The 27,384-nt window shown below is 30.2% G+C and overlaps 1 protein-coding gene and 1 non-coding gene across 4 annotated transcripts; one reads left to right on the top strand and one right to left on the bottom strand.

Annotated features, from left to right (window-relative positions):
* Window positions 1-831: 831 nt before the first annotated feature.
* LOC112291219 (uncharacterized) lies at window positions 832-4,507 on the top strand. 3 transcript variants are annotated; one of them, XM_090255610.1, is made up of 5 exons: window positions 832-1,841; window positions 2,026-2,562; window positions 2,822-2,950; window positions 3,119-3,793; window positions 4,278-4,507. In XM_090255610.1, exons 1-4 carry the CDS (start codon window positions 1,722-1,724, stop codon window positions 3,524-3,526), a joined length of 1,194 nt encoding a protein of 397 aa, XP_090111736.1. In that variant the 5' UTR covers window positions 832-1,721; the 3' UTR covers window positions 3,527-3,793; window positions 4,278-4,507. The 3 variants fall into 3 exon arrangements, with proteins under 3 accessions (XP_090111736.1, XP_090111735.1, XP_024394121.1); XM_090255609.1 differs by having other exon boundaries at window positions 3,119-3,924; XM_024538353.3 differs by having other exon boundaries at window positions 833-1,841; window positions 3,227-3,924.
* A 22,526-nt stretch (window positions 4,508-27,033) lies between these two features.
* Window positions 27,034-27,119, bottom strand: LOC112291961 (small nucleolar RNA U31b). Its single transcript, XR_002972567.1, has one exon. It is a non-coding gene; the product is annotated as a small nucleolar RNA U31b (small nucleolar RNA).
* Window positions 27,120-27,384: the final 265 nt, after the last annotated feature.

The raw sequence follows: 27,384 nt of genomic DNA, 5'->3' as shown, positions 1-27,384 counted from the left end.
TGCCAGTGTTCACAGGTATATATGTAGACAAATTCACAAGCATATACAAGCTGTAAAATGTAAATCCAAAAGTATGACTGTTTTGTTACAATCTATCAAAGTAGTTTAAGCCACCAGCTATCAATTGTTTTAAACCATGAAAGCCATTTAGATATAATGCATCATCTTTTATGTACATTATAGAAGATAAATTATTACTTTTCAACAATAAATATCAATGTATAAAGTATTCATTTTTGGTTAGTTAAAATCTAGTTATCAAATACTGAAACCTAAATTCTATGTTTAATTTTTTTTATGTTACCCATTCAAATTATAATAAATAAATAAGTAAATAAAAATCAGTATTTAAAATGTAACATAATAACAAGAAGTTATTTTTTAAACCTAATAAACATAATAACCAACAAGAGAAAAGTGAAATATTCAAGTACTGTAATTGTATAGTTTAAATATTCAAAAGGGTCAAAAAACTTAAAATACATATATATATATATATATATATACAAAATCTTTAAAATGAATAGTTTTTCTCAGTGTGAACAAGTGCCAAAAATTGTGATTTGAGAACCATGTCAATCAACACAAATGCGACAGAAGACTACTTACAGAAGACCTACTATTATTGATATTATTACATGTCATAATAACGAATAACTCTAGTTTTCTTTAATATCAAGGAAGCGTAAAAGGTATAAAGAAGCCTTTAATGCCCAAACTTATTCCCCCTTTCCTAATGTGTCATTTCTCATCACCAAACTTGGCAACGGTGATAGGGGACAGTTGTAGAATAGACTTTCACTAGGTCACGAGCAATGAGCGAATGGCCAGTGTCGTGAGGTTCATTTCTGTTGTGTTCATGATGGCCATAACTCCGGAAGCATTTCAGAAGGAGAAATCTGACACACACTTCGTAGCTTCCGAAATCGTTCCGCTCTAATTCATGACCTTTAGAAGTCGGTACAGCTCATGGTGAATGAGGAGGATAGCAGGGAGTCTTGATGGAGACACCATGGTGAATTGCAGAGTGGTCGTGACGTTGTAGAATCAAGCCCCCAAGAGGTAGTGATAGGTGGTGCCAGGGAGGAGAATTTAAGGGAGTAAATTATTTGATTAGGGCCCTGCAGGATGATTTCACTTGTGTTGACAGAGGGAGGGAGGGAGCGCATCAGAGTTGATTGATCGCGACTTGCTGACATTGAGCTACAATTAGATATCATGAGTTGGTCTAGTTAATGCTTAGCGGATTCATGAGAACAAGGGAAGATGGAGTGTGATTATATGCTGCTATATTATGTTTTGCACCTCATCTTATGTCTCATTGTTAGTTGTGCTTTTCTTTTGGCGTTCTCTCCATTACCAAATTTGGCCAAGAATGGCACCGATAATATTCATTTGGAATTTTAGCTGTTGTAGGAACGATATGTGGTAGGAGACAATTCAAGCCATCCGATTTGATTGTTCAATCCGATTAGGTTCTCAATTGAATGGTCTTCACAAGTTGTACATTGGTTTCTTACTTGCTTCCGCCACTTCGTTCATTGCCCTGCAAGTGTGCCGAGCTCTGGAGGAAGTTGCAAATTTTGAAGGGTTGACGTGATGGTGTGATGCAATTTTCTCCTCACGTCTACTTGACGCCCTTGCCGTGAAATTTAGGTGGTTTACAGGAATCTTGAAGATTCTCCGTGATTCACACTTGAAGCGCTGACCCAATCGTCAGTATGGATACGTACCCTGGACCAGAACAAGCACAACGCTGTGGAGAGGACACCTTTCGGATGCAGGCAGGCCAGCATTATGTTCAGATGCGATCACCCTTGGCAACGTTTGTTACGGACGTGGTAGGATGCTCCACTTATTTGCTGTACTGTGTGGGATTAGTATTGCCCCGGTTGAGAATTATACTAGAATAGTGGTTCAAAGTCAGAACTAAGTATGCATGCATACGTGCTTCTTTGCACAAGGTTTCTTGCTTCATTTTGCTCTGGGAGATCCCACTCTATTTTCTAATTTGCCAAGGTGCAGCGACGACGAAGAATCGTTACCAGCCAGGAAGACCAACCCCTTCCATGCACGAGGCGCCAACTGTTGCAGGAGTTGGAGTTACGGACGAAAAGAGAAGACGTTCTGGTCCAGGAACTAAAAACAAGGATGATGAAGGAAGAGACATTAGTGCAAGAGCTGAGCTCAAGGAAGAATAGGGAGGGGATGTTATGGAGAAGACTGGAGGCATTAAGACAGAGGGAAGTCGATTTTCTCAGAGACCAAGATTTCAGAAAGAAGATAGAGAAAGAATTACTGCAAGAGTGCTGCAAGCTTCAAAAAGAACGAGATGAATGGTCGAATTTGTGCACCAGTGCCCTCGCGAGCATGAAAGGGCTTGAAGCAGAAATAGAAAGCAGGAACAAAAAGTTCGCAGAAATGGAGAGAAAATTAAACCTCTGTCATGCACCTGAGGAGTCTAGAGCGGGGAAAAAGGCCCAAGATGAAGTGCTTTTTTCGCAAAAGAATGATTTAATAGTTGCGCTACAGTTCCATATTGCCGAACTAGAGAAACAGAAGGTATTGGCGTAACCTTGTTAAATGAAGAAAATTAACCTGTAAGCCATCCGCTTTCGAAGTTTTCTTGCATGCAAGATAATTGCTGGTTTGTGAGCAGTCCTACATAATCTGCAAGCTACTTTAAACTGTTTAAACATTAAGCATTCAATCGATATGTTCAAGTATGTTCCTTCAACATTGGATTGAGGGTTCTGCTGTCCATTGTGGTTCAAATTAGAATCTTATGTCAATTGAGGCGATTGTTGACCTGGCTGTCTAGCAACTACATTCCGATAACATGGCGGAGAAGGACGAGGTGTTGAGGGATGTGATATGTACAGTCAACTCAATGCAAGTGAAGCTATACAAACATGTTGCTACCCTAACAACAAATGTGCAGGAGTTTAAGGTGAAATCCATAGGTCATTTGATTGTCAAGTAAACTGCCCTGTCAAATTAGGTTCATGATGATTAAATTAGTTTCAGATTTCATGCAGAATAATTTCAAGTTTATATGTTTAATCTCGTACATTAAAATGCAAATCCTATTCCTTAATCGTACATTTCGTTTTTACAGGTCGTGTCAGCCATGTTTGTCGCGATGCTTTCAATGTCATATTCATTAAAAGAGCTTGATGGTCCTTGGGTTGTAACATGTGGACAACGGGTGATTTGCCTTTTCCAGAGGATAATAGAGAACCCTGTCGAGACGAATTTGCCAGTGTGCAACCCCTGGAATAATATCGAAGACGATCCCGAAGTTGAGGAGACCACTTTTTCTGATAAGCATGCAGAAAATCTTGGATGGCCAAGCTTGGAGTTAAGCGCGAGAAACCTCATGAAGGAGATTGAATATGCACAATCGATCATGGCCCTGGTTGCGAAGCAGGCTGTACAAAAGCGTTGTGAAGTTCCGTTTAGGCTGGAGCCTACATCGGACGCTGATTTGAATTCGTGCAAACTTTGCAGATGCGTGAGGATCTAGGTGTGAATGCTGTGGCTACCAACAAAAGATATTCTTGATGACAAAATTATGAAGCAAAGGAACTGATGCCTCAAAATTTCGCGGCGCGGAGATTGGCTGAAGACTCAACCGGGCTGTCTCAAGCACTGGCTCAAAAATACCAGCTTCTCAAAGTGATCTTCAGAAGATCTTCAGCCAAGTTTTCCAACTACTGTGTCGAAATTTAATGTCGCTGCAGGTCATATCTCAAATGGGGAATGTTGGGCATATTCCTATCTTCAACACAAGGTACAGAAAATATGGCATAAGAAACGCCGATTCTCCTCGCACTGTGTCCAATCTTCTGGAGAGAGAGGATACAGACTTTAGGGCAAAAACCTCAACAATAGGTTTGCTCGATTTCTTCTCAATCATCAGTGGTAGGCTTTTCTTTTGTCACTGATATCTTTTGCTGAAATGAACCAAGCATTGGATAATGACTGGTTCAAACAACGTTTTTTTAATTAACAGTCGTGATCACTCACATGAAAAAATGTAATGTGTGATCGTTTGTGTCTGAGCATGACAACTAGAGATGTGAATAGTGGATTCCTTGCTCATATTTGTGGGTCATTTGGTCAATGGATCAAGTTGTCACAAAAAGCTTTTCTAGCACTTGTAATCTAATTTTGTTTGAACATACGGGGCATGCCGATAGAGGGCACTTTTTTCGAGGATATGAGATGACATCTGAAGAAAGGAACTAATGTAGGACTCGAAATTTGTTGGACAGGTACTTTGTCGTAGGAAAGTAAAGAAAATTTCAATTGAGCGGCACTCCATGCTGAGTTCGAAGCAGCTGGGTATAGGGGAAGCAAGGTTGAGTCTAAAGTTAGGACATCAACGCTGCTCTTGTTAAGTATATGCTGAGTTCACTGTGATAACTGTGATGACATTTTACCCCATGACGTTGTTGTAACCTTATTACAGAATGTCAGTTCTTTCTGTTTTTGTTTTCTTTTAGTTTTGGATGCATGATTTATTGCCAACAGTAATCTTTATTTAATATTCTCTTGTCATCTAGCTCTCCCCAAGTTGTTAGCGTGGCTGTGCATTGGAGGCTGATGTTCTTTCAATCATACCTCAAGGACAGATAAATAACCACCACCAAAACTCACGTTGTGTTCAGAATTAGGCTCATTTATAAAATAGATCAAAATCCAATTGTGTGAATTGGATATCTGGTTTTGAGTGAATATGAAGTAAGAGTTATTGATTGCATTATGGACATCTGCAAGTTCTTTTGCATCATCAATGTCAAAGAAATCATGAAAATTGCTGTCAACCTACTGGCAGTGTTCTTCGAACATTTCATCAAACTCTTAATCAATTACAAAAGTGATTAATAATTCAAGATCTTCGAGGGTCTATTGTTTTTTGAGTGATGAAGCATAGTGTTAGGCGGTGTGGTATGGAGTGAACGACCAAAAAGATAAACAGTAAGATGTTTGATATTTATAAAATGAGGGCTTTCAGACATTGCTTTCAATTATCAAAGACCATCTTGTTTTTAAAAATAATAGCTATTGCCTACAAACCAATATCACTTAGCAATTGGCTTTAACACTAGAGTGTCTTTGGTCAAATGGAAATGGAACCAATATCAAATGATTGAGAAGGACCTAGAATGTTGGCAATGGCAACATATATTTCATTACTAACCAACTAATTTAGGAAATCCTATCACTTGAACAACAATATTTGTAGTGGTTTGATGTTGCCAAAAAGCTTTGAATTAGCTAATCTTTCAATGTACTTGGCTTTGAATATTGCATTGAATTTGTCAATAGAATACAATTTCCTATAAATCAGTGCCCTAAGACTAATGGAGATGCATTTTTTGACAAAAAGAAGATGTACTCTATGAATGCATAGGTCATTTGTGATCTTGATTGTTATATCATTGGTTGGCTTAAATCATGTATACAAACAATGGTGTTTAAGATGATAGAGATATACAAAAACCTCAAAAAATACTTTGATATTAGACAATACTTGTTGGCAAACTCGGCCTATGGTATAAATTAGATGGTTATCTTTGGCTACAAGCCTTGAGCCATAAAATAGTTGATCAATAAAGAATTCACTTTTTGTTTGGCTAAAGTACATGCTACAAATAAACACTACATTAGGATCCTAAAAGGCAAGTGGACTTTGCTCAAAGAAATTTGTATCCAATTTAATCAAACAAAAAATGTGAAATGCATTATGGATTGGATTTTTGCCTATTGTATTTTACATAATTTTCTTGTTAACTTTGGCAATGTGTGGATGATAAAATTCACTCAGATTGATTGAGAGCCATCAAAAAATTGAGTTGCCATATTGAAAGACATGATTGTTTTGAAAAAAAGATTTTAAAAAAAGTTGTAGTATAGAATTATGCATTGGATATTTTACCAATGCCAAACAAACTATAGTGTAAGACATGACATATTAACCAAAATACAAATTATAAAAAAAAATCATTTATATTCTTTCTTCAAAAAGACTATAATATATTCTATTTCTTGCATACTCTTTTCTTGATTTAATTATAATTAGACCAAGTCAACAAACTTATCATCTTGCTCATGTTTCCAAATCATCTATCTTTTTTTGTACTTTATCACTAATTTTTCTTTTCAAATGCCATCTTATTCCTCTCCAACTTTTTCTTCATTTTTAATTTCTTTTGTAACTAAGTCTTAGTTTTCTTACTATCTTACTCTTGTAGAGTTATGTACTCTATCATTATGGCAATTTTCAATCTTGATGACTTTATAAATTTATTGGCCATTGTGTAGTGCCTCTTTAAAAATTTTCTTTTAGATACTAAAACAAGTAGCTAAATTTTTTTTTTTCAGATGAAGGTGGTGGTGTTGTTAGTTGATAGATATCTTAAGAGAGGTGTTGATGGTGATAAAGATAGAGACTATAAAGAAATAAAAGACAACAAGAGATTATGCTCTTTCTTGCAAACTTCTTTAGATTTGTCTTGCATTAAAGCCTCACAAATATCCTTAGATAGTGTTTTCTTATATAATAAATTTAAATTAAGGAATATCAACAATGAATTGGTGATTATTTTTGCTGTGGAGTCTTTCTTACAAAGAAAGATTATGTTTGGCCTTGTACTATATAAAGCAGGTATTTTTTTAATTAATAGACATGTGTCTTCTAATTTTACATCTAAAGTATATATACCTTGCTTGAAATCTTTTTTATTGATTCTAGTATTGGTATTATTTGACTAATCATAGGTAGCCATGTACTTGGTCTTAAAAGAGTGCAATCAATCTAACACATTGGTTGCATAAAGATTGAATTTATCCTTCAATAATTTATTGATCTAGATAGACAAGTATACTAGAACTCCAAATTTTAATGTTTTCTTTTTGCATACCTGTCTTATTTGAATCATACAACTTTTGAAAGTTTGTTAAGTCTTCTAGCTGAGAAAAAAATTGTAGCATACTTAATTCTCCCAAAATGACCTCCTTTGCTATAATTTGCAATGCTAAGGATTTTCTTTGGAGGTATATGGATGAACAAATGTATGGAAAAAAAAAGTGAAAAAGATTAGATATAGAATATAGTAGTTGAAGTTAATTTGATATGCTATGTCAACTTCACATTAGTTGATACTTTATCAAAAAATTACTTGATACTTTGCAAAATCAATATGTAGTGCATGGATGTCACATATTTATCAAAGCAAATATCAAGGAGTACTAAGGTTTGAATGGTAATATTTTGAATATAATATTTTGAGTGATCTTAGAAATGTTAGATGGTGAAATTTAGTTATTTGATTTTGTAATTTTTCCATGTTTAAAACCATTTATTATTTGTACACAAATCATTCAAATTAATAGAGTTTTGTAATATATCTGTGATGGTTTTAAAATTAATTTTAAGATTGCATCATATGTTATGGATATAATATTATGAAATAGATGAGTATAATATTAGATCAACTACATTTTTAGATTGAATAACTACAATATTTTAATAAAAGTCATATTTGTTGTCTATAAACATATTAAACATGTTCTTTTAGAATATAAAGTTGACTTATCTTGTAACCTTTTATTAACTTAATAAATAAAAATTAGCATCTTCATTTCTCTTATAATATAGCTTAGCTTAGTTTATATGGTATCAAGCTATATATATATATATATATATATATATTCTTTTGCTCCACTATAGAAATTCTTATTATTATGGTTGGTGTTCTTCATACTTTGATTTTTTTGACTATTGTGTTCTTGTACTTATTAGTTTTATAATAGTGTAATTGAACTATATCTTTTTTAGGATTCAATACTGTCTTATATATATCTTATATGCTCCTTTTCACAACATAATAATTAATTATATTATATAGAGCAAAAATATTCATATGTTTTTATGATCTAAATTTATGTATATTAAAAATAGCACAAATATTATTTTTTCTTTTATAAATGTTATTGGCCTTTTAATTTAGTAATTCAAAGATTCAAAATTTGGACTAAAATCTATTGTAATTGAGATATATACATATTTAAAATATATATTATTCTTGACCAGTTTTAAAGAATATCTATGATTACATTAAATATTTTTTTAAGAAATCTATTAAAATTAATAAAGTGATATTTAATAAATAAAAATAATCATGATACAAATTTAAGATGTAATTAATTTTTTAGAAATTTAATAATTAATTCTTTGAAAATAATTTTTTAAACTTACGTCATCAACAATCTTTGATAAATAATTTTTTTCTTTATTTCATTACTTGATATATAGAATGCAATATTAAAATCCAAAACTATATCATTAATCTTATTTTCACCAAACTATTTTTTAATACTCTATACTATATTGAAAATTACTCTTTGTTTTTTGAATTGAAAAAATCTATTGTAAATATCTTTTAAAAAAATATGAAATTCAACAATCAAAGACATTTTCTAATACATCCATCAACCTATTTTTAACTAAGTAAAGAAATATTATTGATAATTTTTTATATCTACAAACTCAAATTTTGTCTAATAATATTATTATGATATATTAAGGTATATTATAATAGATAGAAGAAAAAAATTAAAATTATTATTTTTTAAATTTATATTTACAATCTTATCAAAACATTCAATTTTTTTTTCTTCTTTTCTATTGCATCTAATACATTTGTTTAATGTAGCTAATACATTGATTTAAGTAAAAGCTAGAATATGCTTGTCTTGCATTCTTTTCTCTAGAATTACACTAAATATCACATCTTATTCTTATTCTTCTTATCAACAAGTCTTGTTAAGCCTTTTTGCACTCACGAAGTCAATTTTTTATCTAACCTTTTCATAGAGTCTCTTTGTTAAAAGAATTTTTTTTTAGCTTTGCTAAAGTTATAATCCTAATTATCTAGCTTATTATAAAAATATGTGATACTTATTTTATTATTCTGATTATTATTTTATTTATTATTATTTTTAAAATTTAAAAAAATGGCTTTACATCCAAAAATATAAAAACCTTTTACATCTTAGTACTAACATTAAACTTACTAGATCTTACAACCCATTCACAACCTCTTTAAAATTAAATATTTAAACATTTCAATACCATTACTATCTTAGGCATCTTACTATTTGCTCCTTATATATACTTCAATCTACTAAAATAGTTTCTAATTTATTTTAAATAAATTATATCTTATATATTTAAAATAGATGTATTTTTAAGGACAAAAAAGAAACAAATTAATAATCCAATCACTTACAAAATTTAAGTCTTATTACCAATTAATATAAATGTATGCAATCCAATAAATGCACCATTATTTGGTGGTGATCTTTAATTTCTTAAATATTTCTTTTCAATATAAAATTTATGTTTTTATTGGAATAAATTCAAGTTTTTTAATTTTTTATAACTAATAATATTTTCAAATAAAAATAAACTTTGAAAAAAATTATATTTATAAATAAATTCTAAATATTTTGAAAAAATATATACAAGTTTCAATTTATAATTTATTTTAAAACTTTATACAATTATATCTAAAAAAATTATGATTATTTTTAAAAAAAATAGTTCAAAGCATGTTTTTAAAGGAATAATATAAAAAATTAGACTAAAATAAGTTATTTTATTTTCTTATTATAAAAACTTTCTTCTATAAAAGACTTAACAAATTTAATTTTATAGCAACTATAGAGCAATCTTTGTCTTAATCTCTTTTATTTATAAATTTATAATTTTTTTTATTTTTTATATTATAGATTCATATATAATTCAATACTAAAATTCCAAATATATCTTTTTTAGCTATACAAAACTTCATGAAATTAATAAATAATAATCATATAATCTAAATAATTACTATATATTATTAAATTAAAAAAACATTATAACGATATTATGCTTTAAAAAAAAATTATTGCCCTTAATCTTATCTAATTTTATTACATCTATAATTAAATCCAAAAAGTTCTTAAAATTTATTTTGATATTTATTTTAAAATTCAAATTTATCAAATTCACCTTCTTCTTCTTTTATTACTTGGCAGACTTTATTTAACCTTCTAATTTAAGATTTAATTTTTCAATCTGACAATAGGATTTGCCACCTTGTTTTCTATACTAACTTAATTGCAACTGATTTTTTTTTATTTCTTATATTTATTTGAGTAGAATAAAAAAAACATATACTTATTTTTTTATTTACACTACCAAATTTGACTTTATTTCTAATAATTTCTTATACTCAAATAAATTTATTAAAAAATAGATTTAATCATTAGATATTAATATGATTTACTAATATTTTTTTATTACAAATAAAATACATAAATCAATTGAGCTTCTTTTAAATTTTTCTATAGTAAAAAAATAATAATAATTTGATAAATATAAAATTTTATCCATTTATTATCTTATTTTAAGGCATATTTTTATTTCTTTTAAATTTTAAAAATTTAAAGGCCTTTCTTATTTTAATTTTTTTAACTATCAAAATAAATTTATTTAATTTTTTTAGCTTATTCTACTATTTATAATTATTATATTATCCAAATAGATACATTACCATTTTTTAAAATAGTATCTTAAAAATAAAATATAGATTTTAATTTTAAATGTATTGTATTAAAAATAAAGATAAATATTTTTTTATTAAATTATTTTTTAGCATCAAGCAAGAAACATGCATTTGATATAGATTCTTTAATTTTTTTCATGTAATCCAATATATTTTTTTAATAAAATTTTGACATCCAAATCTTAATCAAATTTTTTTATACATATAAAATTTTTCTTATTATATAAACAATGTTTTTTTATTTTTACATTTAATAACCTCTATCACCAAAAATATTCATAAAGTACTATTATTTAAAATATTTTTTTAACTATAAAAATCAAAAGAATATATATATAAGATATATATATATAATAAGAGTGAAGAAGGCTTCATTCTTGCCTCTATATATACTCTCTACGTAAGATCTATGAAGCGACATTCCATAGGACCTCCAAAAATGTATTGATTTTGCATGACATGTATCTTGACTTGCAAGGCAAGTTTTTTATATGGATGCCACATAATTAGCTTATTTTGCAAGCTATCAACACATATGGTCCATAGATAGCTTCTTGATCAAGTTTCTAATCTACCAATCAACTATAAACATATGTAAAGTCAAAATAATGACTAAAAAGCTTTTAGGAATCTTTTCTAGAAGGTATTATGAAATTTATCTACTTTTATTTAATTCTATCTATTCATATTACCTAGGTAATAATTACAGTAGATATATATCCATCACATTACCTCTTTTTATTAGGACGAGTTCCATAAGTAGCAATAAACTTATGTTGAAGAAGTCTAAAATGCAACAAATTATATTTGCCATATACTCTAATCTTTGTTCACTTTGAAGCTAGTTGATAGGTCTTTTCAGCCAATGATAATGTCTCATTCTAAAGCAAAAAGACCACCCTGTAATTTGATCATTGTTGAAACCTTCATAACTTTCTTCAATCAAAAAATTTGCAATACGATTAGAAGTTGTGCATACCTCCAATAAAATCACCAAACATCAAGAATCGTTTCTCAGATCATGATACCAAACATGTTATATGTCACAATCTATTCAAAAAATAGTATGTCAATTTTGAAGATGTTCATCCCTACTACATCGTCTTGAAGGTTGTGATAATTTTAATGTCTTGTCTGGTAAGGCAACAAATGATGGCTCTTAAATTGAATCTATTAGTGGTTGGTTCTCCATTCCCTCAATGCTACAATTATACACAAATTATAAATAAAGATAGAAGATAGAATGCAATCTTTCCTAAATTGTGTTTATTTTATAACAAAGGTTTGCTATTCTTTATTTTAATTTTGATGGATGTCATTGATAAAAAGTTTCTATTATCTTTGCTATTTTTATAAGATTCTTTGCTCGCTCCTATATTGTGAGCCTAAAATCCACTATTCTATGAAATTAGTACTACACAACAAGCTCAAGAGGTAGAAAGGAAGAACTCTCAATTGTGAGATTGTTAAATTAATTTAAATGGAGGTGTTTGTAGTTCAATTAAAATTAATGCCTTTTAAAAATGGTTACCAATATTAAATTAAAATATTATATGAAATTCACTATGAAAAAATGATAAAAATAAATAAATAAATATATTATTATTATTATTATTAACTCATAATAAGAATAAAACTTAAGTTAAAATTTAAATTTAAAACTAAAAGTTAAATATTAAGTTCAAAAGTTAAAGTTTAAATTTTAAAGTTAAAGTTGAAAATTAAATTTAAAAGTTTAAGTTAAAAATTAAAAATTTAAGTTAAAAATTAAAGTAAGAATATTAAAGGTTAAAACTTAAAACTTAAAATTTATTATCCAAAAGTCGAAATATGGAGATTACGAGTCACTGTGAAGATGAAAGTAAAAATACAATAAGAAAAGTAAAAGTGAAGGTACCTTGACAACATCTAAGGATTGAAGGTAGTGACCCCCTTCTACTCCAAAATTTGCCAAAACTTGTAACTAGCTCCAAATTAGATGATTCTTAGCTTGTTACAAGGTTAACTTAAAGGCACTTTTTTTCTAATAGATCTTGTTGTAATCTAGTAATTCAATTGTGAGAATTATTCCTTCAAAGTTGAGTAATCTAAATTTCCACAGCAACCATCCCCCTTCACTTAGAAGTTCACTAAAAATCCAAATCGTCTTTAAATCTAGCATAAATTATGCCTTTCAAAGCTTAGCTTATAAAGCTCAATGATCCCAAAATTTAAATTGAATCCAATTATAAGGCACTGAGAAATGCCTTCCCAAACGTAATTAATCCAAACTGTAAAGGCACTCAACTCCCTTGAAGTCAAAATTTCACCAAAAATTCAATTCAACTCCAAATTGAGCGATACTTATCTTGTTGAAAAGCCAACAACAAAAGCTATAACTGCAAGGAATTTTAAATTGAAAAAAAAAAAAAAAAAAAAAAAAAAAAAACTGATTGACTGATCATAGGAAATCTGATGCTCTTGAAACCCTTAGAGTACTTGAGAGGCCAAGGGAGCTATCTAACACAATGAAGCATGTTTTAAAATCCAATGATTGTCATTTATAACTGAAAATCCATACACACCCACCCACAAGTTCAAAATGAGATTTAACAATCTAAATAAAATTAAGATTAGGATTTTTGGCTAAATTTTAGCATGGCTTTGTCCTTCACCAAAAGAAAAGAGAGAGAGGGCTTAAAAAATCAAGCTTCTCTTATAAAATTGAGTGGAAACTCATAGAAAGGTGGCTGCATCTCTACCCTTGACTTCTAAGATCCCTAATCTAGATCTACAGCCTTCATTCATCCAAGAGCCAATCTCATTACTAAAGCTGATGGCTCTTGTAAGTAATCAAGAAAGCATTTTTTGGTAAATCTAACTTCATCATTGTGTTCAAAATATCTTTTTTAGTTGAGATCAATTACTCACATGCCTTAATCCATGCTCAATTATAATTTTCATGGAAGTTTTTACTTACAAAGATCTTAGCAATTTTTTTTGTAAAATACTTCAAAATGAGAATTTCATTGCTTTACTTGTATTTTGGGTATTGATCTTGTTTTCTTCATTCCACGAGGTACCGATCTTATTTTCTTCACTCCATGAGGTAAATCTGGTGCCACCATTATATTAAAAAGACTCCCATTAATTAGAAGAACTACCATGTTGCTTGAATTTGTCAAATTTGGAAGAAAGCTCAAAACTATCATTGCTAAACTTCACTAAGTGTAATTCTAACTCCTTCTAAATCATGTAAAATGATTATAGGTGCATTCATAGGCTTTTAGTCAACCCTCTCAATAATGACTAAAAACCTCTAAATTATTAAAATTAACTAAGTTACTATTTTAATTTTCTAACTCTTAATTCTTTAGTCCTAATTAACCTAATTCAAGGAATTATGCTATAATTTAAGCCATCAAAGGTTGTAATCCTAAAAATTCTATAAAACTAAATTCCACTCATATAAATCTTAATCTAACATGCTCAATTATTATAAAATAGGAAAATAACAAAAATTTAAATTTTAAAGCATAATTGAAAGCTTACACATGTACATTCACTAATATCATATCTGTACCAATGGACAAGATATTTCAACTTATTTTAGTAATTCCTTGAATCTAAAACTTCTTTTACTTCAAATTCTTCATTATTGTTTATTTTTATAGGAGAAGATAGAACTTGTCTTCTTCTTGGTATGTTCATAGCCTTATATGATTCAAGAAGAGACACGTGGAATATATGATGAATTTTTATTGACTTTAGTAGATATAATTGATAAGCAACTAGATTGATTTATCTATAAATAGAAAAAGATCCAAGCTTGCGGTAGTTCAGCTTGTCACAAGCATGAATAGTCTTGATATTAAGACAAAGTAGCCATATCTTGTTACCTATATTGAATTGTAGTTGTTTCTTTTTATAGGCATCTGAGTTGATCTTTTATTGTTCTTGAGCTTCTTTTAATTGCACCTTTGTTGTTGCATGTAGCTCTGATAAATGATTTGCCAAATCTTTCACTATAGGATTATCAACTTTTCAAAAGTTAATAATATCAAGTCATAGATGATAATCATAATTGGCAAAGAAAGGTATTTGTTGTAAGTAAATTTTGTCAATGGCAAGAAGGTTCTTCAATTGTCTTATTGATAATTGTTGGTACACCTCAAGTATTGCTCTAAAAATTGATTTATGTGTTATGTCTATCCATTAATTTGAGGATGAAAGGCCAAAAAAAAATTTATGTCCATTTTTAAAATCTTAAAAAATACTCTTTAAAACTTGATATAAATTAAGTCTTCTTATTCAATATAATATCTTTTAGCAATCCATAATATCAATAGATATTAACAAAAAAAAGCTTGGGAATTTCTTCACTTATGATAGATTTTTTGGATGGTACAAAATACACCATTTTGATAAAATGATCTACTATCACAAATATAAAATTATTCAAATTTGAGACTAGAAGATTTATAATAAAGTCCATGGAAATAGAAGACCATGATTGTTCTAGAATAATTAATGGTTGAAGAAATCCATAAGGTCGATGACGAAGAATTTTTGACCTTAAACAAATATCACATGATTGAAGAAAGTCTTTTACAGCCTTACTTATTTATAGCCACCAAAAATCTCTAGATATTAGCTTCAAAGTCTTTTGGAATCCAAAATATCTTGTTGTAAGAAAGTTGTGATATGCTTGAAAAAAATGTAAATGTACTTTTCTTTCTGGAATATATAGAGGTCTTTCAAAATAAAGTAGGTTGTTCTTGAATTTGAACTTAAAAGTATTATGAGACTTAAAAGAAGTATTCTTGATATCATAAATAAGAAGATTAAAGGACATACTTAATTGAATTTGCTTGAAAAAAGTTGAATCAACAGTCAATATTGATTTCACTACTTAAAGATGAAATTTTTTTAGCTTCAATAAAATTATCTTTTATTTATCAAAAGTTACATCTCTTTCCTTTGGTACAAGATAAGAATATCTAGAAAATGCATTAGACAAATTTTATTGTATTTTTGACCAATAAGTAATATTGAACTTGAATCTTGACAAAGATATATTCCAATGAGCTTAGTGACAATTTAAAATACGTGTTGATATGAAATACTTGAGATTCTTGTGATTTATATATATGATGCTTAGAATAAAAGCATCTTTTAGATAATGATGCTATTCTTGAAAGGAATCTATTGTTATAAGAAGTTCTTTATTGTGGATCTTATAATTAGTCTCGACTGCTAAGAATTTCCTAGAATGAAAAGCTATTGGATAGAGCTTGTCATTTTTTCCTATTTGTGACAAAATAACATCCATAGCAAAATCTGATGTATATATTTCTATAAAAAATAGCTTGGAAAAATTGACATAATGCAGAATTGGTACAAAAATAAATACCAACTTCAATACTTCAAAAGATACTACAGCTTTTTTGCTCTAATCAAGTTTGTCTTTGCATGTAAGATATATAAGAAGAGTTGCAACTTGAAAAAAATTCTTGATAAAGATCCAATAGTAATTGGTAAAGTTCAAAAAATATTTCCCATTTTTTACTATTTTGGAAATCTTCTAACCTATAAAAGTTTGAATCTTCTTAAGATCTATTATAAGTCCTTTATTGAAAATGATATATTTTAGGAAGTCAATTTGAGTGGTGTAGAATACACACTTTTTCAACTTGGCATACAATCTCATGTTTGTAAGTTTTTGTAATACATGACAAACATGAGCTTTATGATTTTCTATATTTTTAGAATAGATTAAAATATCATTTAAATAATAGATAATAAAATCATCTAAAAAATCACAAAAAACATCATTTATAAGATGTTAAAAAGCAGTTGGTGCATCTGTGAGTCCAAAAGGCATGATATTATATTCAAAGTGTCCATACCTTGTTCAAAATGCAATCTTCCATTTATCTCTTTTTTTAATGAGGACCAAATTATATTCTCTTTGTAGATCTATTTTTGTATAGATCTTAGCTTCATTTAGTTGATCAAAAAGTCAAGATATTAAAAAAAAATGATACTTATTCTTGATGATAATCTTATTGAGTCTTGAATAATCTATGCATATTTTTAGTGATTTATTTTATTTCTTCACAAATAAGATATGAACTCTTGCAAGAGATTTTAATTGGTATATGAAATTTTTGGCCAAATTCTTGTTAATGTACTTCTTGAATTTAGCAAATTCATTTCGTAACAAATTATAGATTGGACCAAATGGTGGCTGGCTTCCCTCTTTAAGGTCAATTGAGCAATCATATGGATGATGCTCTAGGAGAATATCTGTATTCTTTTTTTCAAAAATATCTTGAAAATCTTAATATTATCTCAGAATGCCACTTAAAGTCTTTCTATCATGAAAAATGGGTGTGGCATAAATAACAAAAGGTGATCCTTCTTATGCAACATACAAGAAAGTTTTTGCACCTACAAGTACATGTTTGGCTATATTAAACTCATAACTTTTTATAAAACTCTTAATAATGCTCTGAGAAAAATCAAGTTTACAAAAAATCCAATCTATCAGAGGATTATATTTTTCTAGCCACAATAAACTTAAAATGACGAAATTAAAAAGACACCCAATTATATTAAAAATTATGCAACTATTATAACCATTTATTGCTACATCTATATAAAGTGTCTCATAAATAATATCTCCAAAAGATAATAGATGGCTATCTATGACTTCTACATGTACGAATTTAGTTTTTTGTATTAATGGTATTCTATGGCTTTTAACAAACTCTTCATCTAAGAAACAAGCCCAAGTTTTAGAATCTATCAAAGCAAAGGCTTTATGATTATTAGGTCCTAAATATATATCTATTATAAAATAAAAAGAAGATTCTAAAGAGAAGATAGGACCTTTATTTTTATAAGATTCTAGCCACATAGTCCCTATTGCAGTAGACAAATTTATTTTTCAACATTTTTTCATCTTTAACAATCGAACTCTTCATTTTATAATTATATTATTTCTTTGGATAATATTGAGCACTGTGCTTATCTTTTATATACTATAAATATAATCCTTTTTAACAACAATGAGTCTTTTCTTATTTAATAAGAGGTTTAAAATATACCACATCAATTTGCATGTCTTCTACTTCCAAATATTTAGATTGAAAAGTTATTGATATTATCATTGAATTATAATAACATGGAGATTCTCTTATATGATTTTAGATTGAAACTCAAAAAGCTGATTGTCATACTTTACAACAAAGCCAATTGCTTGACTTAATGTCTGAGGATTAGATAAGTTGAGCATCAATTTCTTTATTTCATATTATAATCCATAGAGAAATTATTTGATAAAAGCAGCATCATCCTACTTGACATCAATCACTAGTTGTCAAAATTATAAAGCATATGATATCAATGATTGATTATCTTATTACAAGATACAAATCTTATTAGTTTCAATTCAAATTACATCATATTTTCCATACATAGATCAAAATTTTGCCATAAAAACCTCCAAATTATCTAATATTGGATCTTGTCTTTCAAAAAAAGATGAAAACTATGATAATGCTAAATCTGAAAGAAGTGTATTAATGAATCTAACTTGTGATTGTGACATTCGATAGTTTTAAGGTTGAAATTCAATTACAAATTGTACTTGATTGATGAATCTTCAAAACTTAGATCTTGTGCCATCAAACTTCCCGGGTAAGTCAATTCTAAGTTTTTAAATATTGGAAGGATATTCTTTTATAAAAAAAGAGATGTGATTTGATATAGATATTTAAGTCCTTCCAATCATGTTTGTAATTTTATTTTTTGCTATTTTTATTGCTGTTGGTGGTGATAAATTGAATTTTTGCACTGCAAGCATTAACTTTCTCAATTGTTCTTGCATTTATGCAATTACACTCTTTATTTCAAGAAGCTTTGTCATGACAACATTTAGAAGAAAAAAAATGTCTAATAACACTAAAGACAAGCAAAAGAGAGGAATTGAAAATGAAGAAAATACTAAGAATAATATTAGTTTAGAAGAAGGTAATCCAAAACTTCTAATACACTTATGTCTTATTAAGAAAAAAAAGATAATCCACTCTTAATTGACAAAAGACAAATCTCTAATATTATAAGTGTACTCTTATCAATTTGTCAAGGACAAGAATTCAATGAAAGCAAATAAATAAGTGAGACTCTCTCAAAGAAATAGAAATAGAAAAGTATGTATATTAAAAAGAAAATAAGAATAGTTATTGCCAAAAGACAAGGGAACTAAAAACTCTTCAATCTAGACTAGAAGTAAGAAAAGATTTGATAAGAATAAAGAGGGCTTCACTCTTGTCTTTGTATATACTATTTATTTAGGATCTATATGAAGATGTTCTATAGGACCTACAAAAATGTGTTGACTTTGTATGACATGTATGTTGACTTGCAAGGCAAGTTTTTTATATGGATGCCACATAGTTAGCTTATTCCACAAGCTACTAATACATGTGATACATGGATAGCTTGTTGATCAAGTTTCTAACTTAACAATCAACTACAAATATATGTAAAGTCAAAAGAGTATCTAAGAAGCTTCTCTAGAAGGTATTGTGAAATTAATCTATTTTTATTTAATTCTACCTATTCATATTACCTAGGTAATAATTACAATAGATATATATCCCTAATAATAAGCTATATATAAGATATATATCTATTATATAAAATAATTTATGGAAAGACAAATATAAGGGATAAATAAGAAGAATTAAAAACCTTCTTTGATTGGTTATATTTGTCATTATTTTCATTAAAAAACTAAATCAAAATTGAACCAAAATTCAAATTAGAGAGATATTAATTATTATATTTTGAGATGTTTTGGAATGTTGCATTATTAAATTCATCCTATATTTTCTTTGTAATCATTGTAATAACCGATTTGAGTTGTTATTTGCATTATATTAATTACATTGTATTCATTTATATTATGTTCATTATATTATACTATAGCTGAGACTATGTCTATATTTGAAAGGTTTAATAATGTAGGGCTATTGACTATTCATCTAACAACTCTACACAATGCCTATATGTCAGAGTGGAGATTGTTCATTGCTTAATAATAAGATGCCTTTGATTCTTCTTATGTATGCTCAGTTCTTATAGAAAGAATTCAAATTGATGTTACTTATTAAGATGAAAATTAGACAGATGCATTAGAAATATGTTGTAGAAGGCCAATTGTATGCAAAGTCTTCAAAAGTCGTGTCTATGGTCAATGATCTTTTTTTTAGATTATTGTAAAAATTTATTTGTTTTTACAAGTGATTGCATTCGATGAAAATTTAAACCTATCATTGAGCATTTTAGGTGAATGTACCAAATAAGACTTCAGCCTTATAATAAAGGTAATCTTAAAAAATACATTATCAATAAAAGCCAGTATTGTACAGACTCAAAATTGCTACCTCAAAGGTATACTGGTAACAATAAGAGATCTTTATTTCACTTGGTTTCTTGATAGAGTGGTGTCATTAACATACATATTTATTCTAATAATTACTTAGATAATATAAATAGATAGAAGTAGATAAAAGTAAAAAATAATTTATAATTTCTTATAAAAAAGCTTCCTAAAAGCTTTATAGATGTAATTTCACCTTTATATATATTCATAGGTGTCAAGGATAAGAACTCAATGGAAAAACAATTCAAACAAGTGAGCATTCACTCAAAGAGAGGTAACAAAATATATATAAACAAGTATATATATTGAAAGAGAAATTGGAATGGCTATTGCCAAAAGAAAACTAGAGACCCTTGAAACAGACTAGAAGCAAGAAAAGAGTTGACAAGAGTGAAGAAGCCTTCACTCTTGTCTCTATATATACTCTCTAACTAGGGGCTACGTAGCGACGTTCTATAGGACCTCCAATATGTGTTGACTTTGTAGGGCACATGCCTTGACTTACAAGGCAAGTTTTTCTACGTGTGGGCCACATAGTTAGCTTGATCTTCAAGCTAACAACATGTGTGGCACATGGCCAACTTGTTGACCACATTTCTAATCCAAAAAAGTCAATTAAAGACACCTATGAAGTCAAAGCAGCGTCTAGGAAATTTCTAGGAAGCTTCTATATTAAATATTATAGAATTAACTTACTTTCACCTACTTTTACTTACTTCTACCTATTTCTATATGTAATTATTAGCTTACATGATTATGTCCGTGACAATAGGTGATTGATAGGTTGAAAACTTAGCCAACAAATTAGCCACATATTACACATTGTTGTGTTGCAACACGAGTATATGGTGAAAATATAAATGGAAAAGATTTATTAATATTTAGTCATCTTGGATGTTAAAAATAGTGACCAATTTCAGTGCCAATATTCAGAGGCCAATTAATGTTACTTCATTGCAAGCTATACCACCGAACGTGACAACAGCGTATGCTCCATCGGCGTCATCGAAGCAAGTATCCTCCATACCAATGGGATGACCATGATCATTTTTTAATCCTACATAGAACAAGCCTAGTAGGTATACACTGGTGGAGACACCCAATATGCCTGACGGAGGTGCAAGAAGACCACTTTGTTGTTTTCATTAGAGACAGATTGGTCATTATGCTAGTGAATGTCTCAATCCTAGAGCTAGTGATAGTTACATGCCAGTGTATGGGAATAGCAAGCAATCGGGGCATACTTATCAACAATGTAATGCTCCATTCAATTTCAATAATCTAGATCAGCAGATCCAAAGCCAGGAAAAAATTGAGGAGATAAATCGAGGTCCTTAAGATTCTCCAGTAAATTTGGTAGAATAAATTCAAGCCGTTCTTACCAAGAGTTGGCAAAAGGAGAAACAACCAATTCAATATTCGGGTGAGTCTGATGTGAAGGATCAATTTGACCCAATCATTGGGACATCCAATCCAGGTCCTGGTATGGACCTCTTACTCAGTATGAGACTTGACTTGGTTGGGCAATCCAATGAAGTCCCGAATACGGAGGCTTCAGTTTCAATTCAAGCTGTTCCGTTCTCTATGCCGTTTTGGAGAAACATCCTTTCCATGGAAAGATCCTCTTAGAGGCGGGAATTCCATGGAGGCAGGTCTGCTATTCCAATTCGGAGTCCAAGGTGGAAGAATAGGAGACCTCACACAGTTAAAGGAGAGGAGAGGATAAAGAAGGGGGCATTCGGAGATTGAGATTTTGGGGTCGGAGAGCTAGCTTCAAGCTCCTTTGAAAGGTGTAGAATTGGATTTCATAGGATTTGGAAGGACTTTACAATCGTTGCTCAAAGTCAATGTTTGTATTGGTGAATTGGGTTTTTGCAATAAAGTAAAGGCTAGTACTCTTGACTGTTTTTGTGAAATTGGAGAGACATCTATGGTTGAAATTTTAGAAGTGTCTAGATGGTTGAGTATACTAAGTGCTTGCAAAAATTTGTATTAATCTTATGGTACAAATAGAGGATATTTGATCATTAGTATAAAGAGGTATCAAAAATTGGCATATTGAAGTTGTTTAGGGTTTTTATAATATCTGAGATCTACTAACTGGAATAAGGTGAATTTTGACACGGTAAGTCGAGGACTTAAAGGCAAAGCTGCACACAAAGTTTGAATGAGAATTAATAGTCAGAGAAGGAGAAATTGCAAGTTAAAGTTCGTCATCAACCTTCTAAGCGGCGGTCAAGGAACTTCAGCATGGATTTATGGTATTTTCTTGCAATCTGTAAGTTGGATTGGATTGAACTTCTTGAGCATTTAGAACACTTGTAAAGACACTAGTGGTAGAAGTCTCACAATAATCAGATGGTCAGATTGAGAATTATAACTTGCTGAGGCTCGCTGTCTAAGGTTATAATTTTAAAAAATAAATAAATAAATAAAAATAAATAAATAAAAATAAATAAATAAAATAGAAATAAAAATAACAAATATCAAAAGAATTTATGCTTATAATATTAAGAAGCTATTAAAAATAGTATTTTAAGCACTTTGTATTGAGATTAAGCTTTTATATTGAAATCTGAAATAGTTTGTGTTTAGATAGTTGAAACCCACTAGACTACTTGAATACTTGCAAACCATCATTTTATCTTCCACAGCTAGACATCGGATGTGTTCTCAAGCTAGATAGCATGTAATACGACAACGTATTGGGAGCTTATAGTACAAGCGAATCATATAGCATACATAGAAGGAATTTGTTTTGTAAGTTAAATTTATGTTATACAAATTGGACACGTGTTGAAGATCTTATAAAGTATTCCTATACAACTTCTAATTATATAATATATAGAGAAGCAAGAGTGAGGCCTTCCTCACTCTTGTCAAATCCTTTCTTGCTTCTAGTCTAGTTTCAAAGACCATTAATTTTTCATGTATTTTGACAATAGCCATTCTAATTTCTTTTGAATATATGTATATACTTATTTCTTTTTTATCTACTTTCTTTGAAAAATATCTCACTTATTTATTTGCAACCATTAAGTTCTTATACTTGATCAGTGGTAGGAGTGTTAATTGAATAATCTCATGACATCACTTTTTTGTTGGGACTTGAAAATACAAGAGAGAGCAATATTACAATATATAAGATTGTTAAATTGGAAGGCTATAATGACAATAAGTATGCTCAAATCACAAGCCAAGACTATAAGGATTTCTCTAAAAAGATTTATTTTTTTAAGCAATAAATGAAATAAGATGGTGCTTATTCTTCAAAAGTTTTTGATAGCTTTGAGAAGAAGGTAGTATTGCATTCCAAGCTACTTCATTATGATACAAAGGGAAGTGTTTCTCCTTTTAGAGACAAATTGACGAATAGAAGATTATCATTGAATGATAAGACAAAAGAAGTTGAAGTACATGACGCAATTATTGAATGTAGCACTAAAGAAGAAAGTTGTTGACCTACTACTAACCATGTGATATAGCAAATGGATTTGTCAAGGGAAAGTGTAAAAAAGTCTAATACATGTAGAGAAGTTTAAGTTGTTTCATGCAATGATGGTGGTGCCACTTCATATGCATTGACAAGCTCTAAAAATTCTTCCTGAAATTATACAAGTTTTAAATTTTAGGTTTTTAAAAAAATATAAAAATTATTTAGAATTTTTTTTAAATGAATTATTATTTTAAAAAATTATAAAAATTACAAAAAGGAATAAAATCTTTATACCAATTCTTATGTATTTACAATCTTTTTAATTATAGAATTCATAATGAATTCATTCATGAAACTTTTGAAGTTGATTTTTGTTTTCTTATTTTTTTTGAATTAGCTGCGGTTTTTAAATACACACCTATTTTTCAAATATTTAGATGTATTTCCAAAAAAATGTACAAACAATATTAGTTGGTTCTTTAACATAATACTAACATTATGTTTACTGTAATATCTTATTTGGTTTAAATTCTTAGATAAATATTTTATAAATAAATACAATTCTATATCCAAAAAAAAATATTATAGTTTAAAGTCTTTCATGACGTGCTAAAGTATATATATATATATATATATATATATATATATATAATCTTCTAATTATTTGTGAACTTAAAATTAAAAAAAAAAAAAAAAAAAAAAAAAAACACTTTACAAAAATTGAAAGTTTTGTATATTTTTTCTACAAAATATTACAATACACAAGCTTTATCCTCAAATTTACAATTTATTTCAGCAATATTTTTCTACCTCACTTGACATTTCAAAACAAAAGCAAAACATGAAAAAATAAATAAATAAATAAATTATAACTCTCTCGCTTAACTAATGAAGTAAAACGGTATTAATTCATGAATTGCCATTCCAACCAACATTAAATGAGATCCCTAAAAAGTAGCTATCAAAGAAAAATAGGAAATTAAATAAATAAATAAATAAAATACAAGTTGATAGAAATCCTTCTATTCCACTAATCTGTACCACATTAACTTAAACCAGAAACCCACCTAGTTTGCAAGGCATTATAAAATTTAAAGTAAATTAAAAATATTGAACACAACATTAATAAGATTACATATTCTGATGGGTAGTACCTATATTGGAGATAATCACATGGGAAGCATCCTAGCTTGGCTACCCACTTAGATAACTTATGTTTCATTCCAATTTATCCAAATGAATAGATCTACCTTGCCAAACCTAAGGCATCTATTTTATAACTTAGCTATTTAAATTTTTGTAGTAAATAAATATTAAGTTTATCAAATTACACTAATGAAATATAAATGGTTCCATTGGTATGCATATATAATTTATTTTTCTTGGTCAACATTTCTTTATGAGTGGTCAATTTTTGACTTAGCAACCACAAATTAAACTTTTACAGCTTTTTCATGGCCAACAGCATGAAAACTTATGCCTTATTGTTTTCATCAAAAAACTAAACCAAAACAAACCAATGATATATTTACTGGTGCATTTTGGGATGTTAACGTGCTGTTTCGGGATGTTGCATCATCAGATGCATTCTATGTTCCGTCTAATTTGCTCATCGCTTTGTGCTAATCGCATTGTGCTCATTGCATTGCACTGAAAACTCAACCCGAGCTAATGTGCTAATCGCATTGTGCTCATCGCATTGCTTTAAAAACTCAGCCCGAGCTAATGTTTTTATGATTCCGTTGCATTTTTTCAGAAGCAACATTCCAAGCGTATGTATATTGATGCCGCCGATGTGCTATGTGTTGATGAATAGTTGCTCCGATGTGGATTAGATAATCAGACACGCATTTCTAACTTTTATTGACATCTAATTTTTAGTGGCTACTCGAGCTCTCGGGTTGGGTACCAGGGTCGTTGAAGTGATTTCCTTCGAACCGGACGTAACTGGGATTGGCTGGCATTCAACATTCATTAGCGCGGAATTGGTGTTTCCTTTTTTAGCTTGCGTGCTCTTCGCGCAGGTTGAGGCGAGCATATTTTGCGTGTTTTGTGTGTTCGTGGTGGGCAATGGTCGCCAGCATTGTGTATAGGATGGCTGCGAAGCGTCAGGGGGTGGGTGTGTTAGGGGGTGGCATGGACTAAGGTGGCGTGCGGTGGGGTGGGTGGGGGCAGATCATTTGTCAAATTTATGAAGAAATCCTAACTCCGATTGCTTTTGCTGTATTAACTAAAAACAAAAAGCGAAGCTCTGTGGAGCCTAGGAGGTCTGTCGTTGCTCGGTACTGCTCACATATTGTGTATGGGATGGTTGTGAGGTGTTAGGTTGTGGGTGTGCAAGGATACTGTAGTTTTTGGGTTAAAGTGCGTATTGACTGCCTGGGGGTTTACGCAAGGAGTCTAGATTTCAATCATATCACAACGGAACATATCACCCTCATGCTCTGCACACGAAATACAAGTCGGGCTGCGCAGACAACCGATTTGTGCTCTCTTTTGATCACTTTCAATTGGTACTGTCGGAGAAGACATGGCAGGGATGAGGACGAGTTTCATCCGCTCTGGATGCACGAATTGAATTAACGCTTTGTGCCTTTTTATACTAGCTCATGCCTTGATCTTTGCCTGCTCATTCATGTATTTTTTGGTAAGACAGAAGCAGATACTTTTGACATATCTACGTTGTTTGAAGACACAGAACAGTACCCAACGTGATGAGTGATTTGTAGTAAAATGTTGCGTTACTGTGGAGGTTTCTGAAGTTTCGCAATAACAGTGTCAAGTGAAATGGTTTATATGCAGGCTGCAGGATTCTGCAGGAAACTCTGTAACTTACGTGGTTGTGCATGCAGAAGTCACGGCTGAGCACCGTTGTCCACAAACGGAGACAAACGGAGTTAAACTGACGAAGTGACACCAACAGCACAAGATGAACAAGCGAGCTGACTTTGAGGGAGTGTCAGAATTGAAGCTGCATATTATTTTTCGAAGTTGCCCAGGTTCGGTTGTTAGCAGTATTGTGGACATTCATGCATCCAAGCTCGAATTTCAACGCTCACAAAAGTTCACTTTCAATTTATGAACCGAGTCAAAACATATTGAAAATAGTGCAAAGAAAACCGAGTCGAAACATATTGCCAGCTGAAGTATATCACAATTCAAGTACCACTAACTTATATTCTTTTGGATATAAATCCTAGCCAATTTACGGCTCGACTTCAGAATCACGCATGAACGGAAATACAAACGAAAGAGCAGTGTGTGTGTGAAATGTAGTGATCCGCCCCGTACATGAACTATCATCAACAGGTCACATTCTGAGGGCGAAGCACCAGCGTTGATATTGCACAATTTTGGAGACGTCAATATGAGGAGGTAAATCTCCAACCGTTGACAGTGACAGATGTGCGAAGTCTACATTCAGATCAAGGCAGCCGGCTTTCATTCTTCTAGAAATGTCAGCTACATGAAACAGTGGCTCGACGCTAAAGGAGGACCACCGTTCTACGGTTCATTCAGTGAGCACCATTCCCAGGGCAGTAGAGGAAGCAGACTGATAAATAGTCAATCCTCAGCAAACTCATTACGCGTCCGAGTAGGACTGGGGCGACAATTTCTCATCATCACATCCACGCTTGCACATTGCAATAAAAATAGATCAGACCATAGGACCAAGGGATCACACTGATGTGCAAATCATGAGTCGCAACCCACATGATGTATCGCAAGGATACATTCGGGCAAGGCGAATAAGTCTCATCATCTCCCACATTTTACTTTAGGAATTCAGAATATAAGTCATTCAATCCTCAAAAAACACACGGTGTTGCGTTGGACTGCAGCGATAATATCTCCTCCACACTCTGTACTGCAGTACAATAAGGATCAGCAAAACT

Source organism: Physcomitrium patens, chromosome 14 (genome assembly GCF_059467195.1).
Source record: "Physcomitrium patens ecotype Gransden chromosome 14, ASM5946719v1, whole genome shotgun sequence".
NCBI lineage: Eukaryota > Viridiplantae > Streptophyta > Bryopsida > Funariales > Funariaceae > Physcomitrium > Physcomitrium patens.
The sequence above is the reverse complement of the archived record's forward strand: the minus strand, read 5'-3'. Positions and strand labels throughout refer to the sequence as shown.